We start from the raw sequence: 8,345 nt of genomic DNA on the forward strand, positions 1-8,345 counted from the left end.
ATGAGTGGATACATCGGTGACTTGAGCGAGCGCCAGCAAGAGGCCCTAGTACAGGTATGTCACAAAACAAACGCACGACGCTCTACTCTTTGAGTTCAGTCTTCATTACACCGAAGGACTTTTTTTTAGCTCATTAAACTAAATCTCGAAAGATAATTAATACTTTATTACCATCGCTAAATACTACGTAGGTGCATGCGCCAGGAAAGTCACTTTACTTAACTGTTACCTTCGTTAATCGTGGGAATTGTGCTGCCCTGGTTAAAAGGCAGGTTATTTAGGGCGATGAGTTTTATTGATGCGGAGGAAATGCTAGCCATACGTACAGGAAAGCTATATATGTATGTACGGAATATTTACAAAGCAGTCAGCCAGTATGGCTGCAGCAGCACGACTTGACATGAACGATGACTAACAGGAATAAAGGTACGGCAGAGGTACACATTGCATAAAAAGGGGAAAACATTCTGGTGGAAAGTCATTTTTGTCATAAATGCCTTTTAGCTAGAGCATAGTTCAGTTTAGGTAACTCCTGGGCGAGAGATTCCATTTTGCGATCCAATATGCGCGTCTTCTGTAGGCTGAGTCCTATAAGTAAAATCACGTGATTTAACTGGTAATCATACAAGAAAGAAGAAACACACGGCGACGGACCAGTGGCCAGCGAAGCTGATGAGTTCGCACCACCCCTGGTTATAAACCCACTCGCTGCCGTCAACTGTTTTATTTCAATTTATTAATGCTCTGAGGCATCACCGCAGTCATCACGGCTCTTTCGCTATTATACTGACGGACTGAGAAAAATGGGAGTCTGAGCATTGTGTGCACATGCGAACGCGCTCTTCTGTAGTGCTCCTTGGGCGAGCACCGGCCGCTTGAGCCAAATTTGGGCCCTTTTGGAGTCCTCTGTACTGCAGCTGCGCAAGCTTATGTAATTTCCGTCATCTCTATGTACTCAACGGATTTATTCTCCAGGGTTCGGGCCCGCGCGGGGAGTTCTGCATTTCTTCCCTTTCGTCCAGTAATATTACGGTATAATATTGGACGCTGTTACAGTCAGGTAGTAGTTTAGAACGCGTTATTTCTAAATAAGACTTCAACGTTTAGTATGTGTAATTCTTCCCCAGTGCACCATTTTCTTCATGCCGCCTGGGACTAAAGCGGATGCTGTACAGGCGGCCCCACTTGCCGACTGCTTTGGTGATCTCTCTGTCGAATACGATGAGCGCACATTTCATCTGGTGTACCAGCCGGAAGTACGGGAGAGCGAAGTCAGAGCTGTTAAGTAGGTCGGCTAATAAACTATCTTATTAACCTGCCTGCAGTCGCTACTGCAACGAAGTGGTGCAAGTAATGTATAGTCTATCGGTTGCTTAAAAACATCCTGTCAGGGCAAAATTAGGTAAATAATTATTTGCTTCTTAGAAATATACCTGCACAAACTGTCACTAAATGCGAAAATATACCGTTTTGCGACTTAATAAAAAGGTTTGAATGCAAATGTCGAATATCACTGAACTCTCCTCGTAGAAAACTCAGCGGCAATGGCGGAAGGATTTTGTTTAATCAACACGAAGTGGCAGGCCGTTATAGTCTATTCTTGTGTGATTAGTCAACGCATGCCTGATGCAGTGCCTGTGCGATGACACCCTTTACCTTTCTAGCCCAATAGCGTTAAAGGTCCACGTTCACCAAAAATACAGCGTTGGCGTTGTGAGCGAAAAATCACGAGAATGGCGCTTGAAGCTGATATGGCCGTGCACAGACTGGACGTAGAGTTGCCTGCGTTATGTTTGGCAGGAGCTGTCAACTTGGGCATCTCTGTAAAACAGGAGGATGATATTAAAATCAGCCTTCCAGGACCCTTGCATTAACCTTACCCCTATAGACCACACAGGCACGTTCATACGGCTTGATTAAAGCGGGGATTTACATGTGAGCTGGTAGCCTACGCTATCGAGTCATGCTCTTAAAGACGGAGCTTAAGTGTTGTCCACAATATTTATTTGTTCTCTCATGAAAAATTAAAAAATAACAGCAAAATAAAGATAGAGGGAGCGAAGACCCCCAAAGCTTTGACGGGCTTAAACCAGTTTTAAGATAAATGGAAATGAGTCAAACGCCCAAAACAAGAAAACGCAATTAAAAAAAAAACAGGGATGTAAAAAAAAAAAAAGGTGTGAAGAAAGAAAAGACGATATAGTGGCGACATACAACAGCACCTTTCGACCTCAGTTTATGACTAGAACCCTTGACCATACTTTGGTACTCGAACCCTTGAAGTTCTCTCTATATAAAAGCATTGACACTCAGCATCTTTGTTTGGTGCGCAGTTCCGCGATGCGTTGGCTGATGTGAAGAGGCCGACGGATACAGATGCCTTCCTGCTGCGCTGGCTACGAGGTAAGAGACCACGAGAATCGCGGGTCACAGCATATTCTCCACGAGCAATGCGACAAAACGCGTTCTTCCGTTCATGAGATGTTGTGTGAATCCTGATAAGTAACTCAGTGACCAAATCCAAATAGTAAGCATGTCTCATGGCAGAAAGAAGTTCAATGCCGAAAGTGTCCACACCGAGCAATGGCATGTACTGACGTCGCAGCCCCCGCCATGTTGGATAACCAAGAGCACAGACGAGAGCCTGCACGATTCTGCTCCGGCCTGCGGTGTGAAGGCCGTGGGAGGTCAGCCGTCAAAGCGTCTGTGACATCACCGATTATTAGGCATCTGCATATATATATGAGGTCATCTTTAACGACAGATAAGGCAAAAGTATTATTTTTAAAGATTAATCCAGAAAAAAATGCCTTATCTCTGTGGGGACAGCTTACTCTGTATTCGTCCGAATACACCTGACAAAGTTTCCTGACATATACACATCGATGAAACAGAGTGCTATTTATATTGCAGTTCTTTCTTTTATCTGTCTGTTTTGGTGAAGAAGATAACTTGTCCTTAAGCTGAGCTTTTTGGGCAAAATCTGAACAATTGATGTCTTTTGTGGAACGTCGCGAGTAAAGCAATCGCTCATGAAAAGGTGGAAGATTATGGCTGAGGCCCAAACTCAGCAGTATGGTCGGCTTCAGCATGCATGCCAGTTTTCACGGAAACATTCCCAAAGTGCATTGCAAGCACTTCGCAGTACACCTTTAAGTTGGATAAAAGAAGACTCCCTGAAGGCACCATTTACACTGTAAACTTCGATTCCTTTTTTCTTTCTCCGCATATAATTGACCCGCATACCAGGTAGCTTTCTTTCCAAGAGTTCATGGCTAACTATGGCTTTGAATATTGTGTTTTGCAACATAAATGGCATGTCGCGTGAATTCTACAGTGCTCGCGGTACCTTTTATATTTCTGCTATCGCTGGAAGGATTATAATAATTTTGACCTCGCTGCATTTGTTTTCACCTGAGTTATTCCTGGACGTATAGCGAACTGCAGTGAGTGTATAGGATAGTAATACTTCTGTACTGTGCGTGTTAAGACTTGGGAACGACCCTTGTGTCCAGAAGAAGTCTCATCGTGGCATGCCTGCAGGACATCGTTTCGAAGGCCCTTGAGTACGACGAGCAGATAGCTTCCGACGGCCCTTACAATTCCTTTTGTGCAAAATGTCGCCTCGTAAATAGGACGATAACAGTTCGTGCGAGAATATTCGGGACGCCGTCTGAGCGCTTCCTTAAAGATACTCAAAGAGGGATCGTAGTTCAGTGTCGTCTCTTTATCGTTATATCAAAACCGACATGGAGATAGCGCCAGAAAAAAAAAAAAAAAAAGAAACAGAATCGTCTTAGAACTCAACGCTGCTGCACTGTAGAGGAGCGTGGAAAGAACTATCTGCATCACTGTGCTTCTTCCCTAATATATACCGGACTGTGCCAACAAATTTTTGCAGTCAATGGTTCCAGCGAGCAAGCCGCCTTGAGGCTTGAGGAACCTTTGAGGTCCGCCAACACAGCCAGTGGGGATCGCTCACTACTCGGAAAGGCCGGTCATACAAATACGGGTGAAATTTCGCCGCTGCCCGCACAATATCCAGGAATTCCTTTTCGATAGTGGAACAGTTCACTTAGAACCACGATAAGGTACGGCTGGCGTAAGAAATTACTTGTTCCGCGCCATCCTGCTCTTGCACAAGGACCACACCAAGGCCGACGTTACTTGCGTGTATGTTCAGTTCCCTGTGTCGGCTGCCTCGTCAAAGCGTCCAAGTAGGGGCGTACTTTGGAGATGAGTTCTTTGTTCTTCCAAATGCCTGTTTTTGCTCCCGGTTCTAGAATAACAGTCCTTTATCTTTTGTGAAGCGGTTTAGGGGCTCCGCTATCCCGGAGAGTTTCTTCATAAAGCGCCGATAATAGACGCTGAACCCAGAAAACGACGTTAAGTTCGCTTGCCGGTAGCGATTGGGAAAGCAGCGTCGACGGCTATCTTATCGGGGTGTGGGCTGATGCCCTTAGCGCTCAATATCCGGCCCAGAAACTTCAGCTTTTGGAAAGCGAAGTGACAATTTTCTGGCTCAGGCGAGACACCAAACGAACGACTGGCTTCGAAAACCCCATTCAACTTAGGCACCTTAGGCGTTCTTTGAAAACGTCTAAAATCACATCATCATCCTGCAGGTACGTGAGCAGAAATTTCACTTAATGTCGGAAAGCACAGTGTCCGTCAGCGGCTAGAAGGCTGCAGGAGCCGAGCATAGGCAGAAAGTGAGCTTACTGAATCGGCACAAACCGTCCACGGTAATAAAGACGATTTTCTCCCGGTCACGTTTGTCCATCTCATTTTGCCAATAAACATTCTGCAACTCTAGCGATGAAACTGTTTGGCTTAGCGCAGCCGGTCTAGGGAGTCATCTATGCGCAGCAGAGAATAAACGTCTTTTCTAGTGACATTGTTAAGACGTCGGCAGTCAATGCAGAACCGCACGGTCCCATATTACCTACTATAGAACAACAACACCCATGAGCTCGACGGTGGTTGTATCACGCTGTCCTGGAGCACTTCTTATACTTGGCGACGAATTGCATCCCGCTACTTTGAGGAGGCAGGCCCGAAAAGGCTCCTGCATAATTGTGTCTCGCTTTCGTCGATTATAATTCGATGTTTTGTAAGCAGTGCACCTCTAACCATAGATGCTGTCTCGGAAAAAGTCGATAATGCCCCCAGGCAACGTTTTTTATTAGACAGAAAGTTTGCGTTGACATCTTTTTTAATTGAAGCAGTCGTTTTTTATACTGTCTCACGGTTTTTGGCAATGCGTACTGTCCGGCGCATTAGCAGATTTCTTCAATATACGAATTCGCTGTGCTATTCGCCAAATGTTGCGCTTTACAACCGAAATTCGTTGCCAAAACTTCGGTCCGCTAATTCAAGCTACACAAACTTGACGAAGCCAAGGGCAGCGACATGTTTGCGAGACAGATGTCACGAGTGTCGGCGTTATCGCACTCAACCGTTACAAACATGCTGGCTTCTGACTATATCGACACGCGATCATCAAAGACTCGTAGCTTAGTCCTGCGTTGCTTGGGATCGTCGTTAGCAGTCCGTAAAAGACGCTGCGCATATATATATATATATATATATGGCATGTGCAGACACCTATCGGAGTCACCACATGGTCGCCGGCTGTGCGGATCTGGCCCCGTCCATGGCGTCGAAACTTTTCTCCATGCTCGTTGCCTCTTATGTAAATACGGGCACAGTTATGGGAGGGTCACAGACGAGTCTGTCAAGAAACTGGTCCTCCACATCCTGCATTAAGAAGCATATATTTTGGCCTCGGGAAAAATAGGATCGGGCAGATTTAAAAGTCGCATCATGTATTGAATGAACATATCGCGAGGCTGTCATTCCGCTGCTGAGATCTCGAGTGCAGAACGATTTCAGGCTTATCTTTCCTTTAACTGGTACAAAAAATCGCCATAAAATCTCACTGAAAAGCCTATAAGATAGTAAAATAAGATTTGCAATTCCTGACCAGATCTTCGTCGAATGATATAGTGCGAAGTTTACGTTTCTCACCCGCTTCTCATCGTCCCACTGGTTGAATACCCCCACACCGTCGAAACTGGCCAACGATTCTTCAACGTCCTGAAACATATCACCGTGGGACGACAGTAGCGACCGAGATGTGTGAAGAACGAAAGGCGGGGAAGTTCGAGAGTGCTGAGTATTCTGACTGCCCGAGGAAAGTCAGGCCACTGAACTCTGGCTGTAGGCCTCGCAGACGCAGGCTCGCCTTGTGGGCGTGTGCAGTGTGCGCGCATTCAGAACTGGTTTCAATGGCGCCCTCTGTCAGTGTACATGGGACAATACTCCGCGCGGCTACACCAAATATGTAACCGAAAAAAATAATTGACGGAGCCAAGGTAGATTCACTTAGCCGTCATGGGACGCGGAAGGCAGCGAGGAGGTCGAGAAAAGAAGACTAAAAACCACTGGCCATTAGCCCGAATAATACTCGACACAATGTCAGGCAATGCAGTCTGGCCTCGTGATGGTGCTACGAAGGTGGTTAGGAATGTGGCAATATTACGTATTAGTATGTATGTATCTATTCTTTTTGTAGCCAATATATCTTTACTTGAAAAGAAGAATGCAATGTGAAAACATCATGTTCAGTTCGTTGCGGTCGTTTGTTTGTTGGTTTTTCTCAGTTATTCATGGGATACACGTTTTTGTGCAGCGGCTAATTCCTCTCTGACGTTAAAGCCTGGTGCTTTCTGCTTTGCTCAGCGGAGAACCGATGAGCGGTTTAGGTGATCATGACAGTGTTTATCTCGCCCGTACATATCTGCGCGTGCACATATTTTGTATGACCCCACCGCGGTAGCTCAGTGGTTAGTGTGCCCAAATACCGAGCCGGGGGCCGGGCTTATAGAACCTAAGCGCAAGGCCCTGGTGTCCTGTGCGGTGTCAGTGAACAATAAAGAACCCCAAGTAGTATAAATCATCTGGAGCCCTTAACTACCTCGTCATTCATAGCCTGAACTGTTTCACGACGTTAAACTGCATTAAGTAACCGACAAATATCCTGTCAGAGACAAAATTTTACTGGTTCTTCCTGCATTTACTGCTTATCTACATTAGCGCCTCAATATTTTATTAACACTTCAATTGCATTTTTTAATTGGGGATGTATTTAGGATTCACAATAATCTTCACAGCGTTTCGCTTATATTTTTACATATTGATTTGGTAACTTTAACCTAATTGATCAAGGACACTACAGTAAACAAAAAAATAAACGATTAAATACTCAGACGCTGCAGCTTGCAAATTGAACTTCGTGCCATCGGAATTTCACCACCGATCAGTAATAAGCACAATCACCGACGTTCACGTGAGTTACGAAATGCCGACCTTGAATGGAGCGACAGTGTGCATTCAGCCTTGCAGCACATGCTACAGATTCATTCGGAAGAATGCCGACAGAGGGAGATTAAAACCTGACGGAAGAGCATTTTGACTTCCAGAGCTTAGCCAACAATCAAACATATCAACTGCCCGATGCGTTCGCGTTGTCTTGCTTGCTCAAGAAACGCACGCGCAGTACGGGATGGAGGAAGAAGAAATGAGCGCAGTTTCGCGGAGGTCTCATACAAGATTCATTGGTCTTTTCATTGTTGTCATATCAGCATGGCCGCTACCGTCGACATCCTTGTATTATACCGGCACTATCAACATGCATGGCGTGAACTTGACATGTCGTTTATGATGGCAACGGATGTTGCACTGGTGGTGGCGATAGTCAGGCACCAACATGGCTACCACAAACGTCGATACTAGGTTTATCACGGGGCCAATTAAGTCCTTTCAGATATGTTCTGTCTAATGTAAATCTCTTGCACTTAATATCTCAGAAGGCTCTCGACTTCTCACTATACTTCATTAAGGGCTCTTCTTTTTTACTGCGCTTCACCGTCAGGGAACACGAATTAATTATTATTTTCTTTGAATTTATGCACAACGAACCAGCAACTAAGCAGTACGTTAAGCAGGAGTGCGCTACAAAGAGAAGGAAACGATAATTAACTTTATCTGACGGTTTGAAACACAGCTGCCTTGCTAGTAGAACAATGGACTAAAAAATCACATTGATGTGAACAGCGTACTTATATCGTAGGCATATCTGTCGTTATAAGTTTGGGCGTTTACAATGACAGAAGTGGCGTCTTTCTAGAGCACAGGTAGTATAAATAGATCCCAGCCCTTCACTATGGCGGCCCCAATAACAAATGCTCCAGCTCGCCCGTGAAACTCCGTTCATCCCCTGGCCCAGGTCCTTGGAGGACGGGTCGAGACTCTCTCCACGCCACCATCAGAGAATATTATCT

At 45.3% G+C, this 8,345-nt stretch overlaps 1 protein-coding gene across 1 annotated transcript in view; it reads left to right on the forward strand.

Annotated features, from left to right (window-relative positions):
- Nucleotides 1-8,345, forward strand: part of LOC146207344 (SEC14-like protein 2) — a 32,476-nt gene continuing 24,131 nt past the window's right edge. The window contains exons 1-2 of the mRNA XM_084586422.1: nucleotides 1-54; nucleotides 2,334-2,403. Of these exons, the coding sequence (XP_084442548.1) occupies nucleotides 1-54; nucleotides 2,334-2,403 (124 nt within the window). The remainder of the gene's footprint in view (nucleotides 55-2,333; nucleotides 2,404-8,345) is intronic.

Source organism: Amblyomma maculatum, chromosome 1 (genome assembly GCF_055883805.1).
Source record: "Amblyomma maculatum isolate TAMU_Amacu chromosome 1, ASM5588380v1, whole genome shotgun sequence".
NCBI lineage: Eukaryota > Metazoa > Arthropoda > Arachnida > Ixodida > Ixodidae > Amblyomma > Amblyomma maculatum.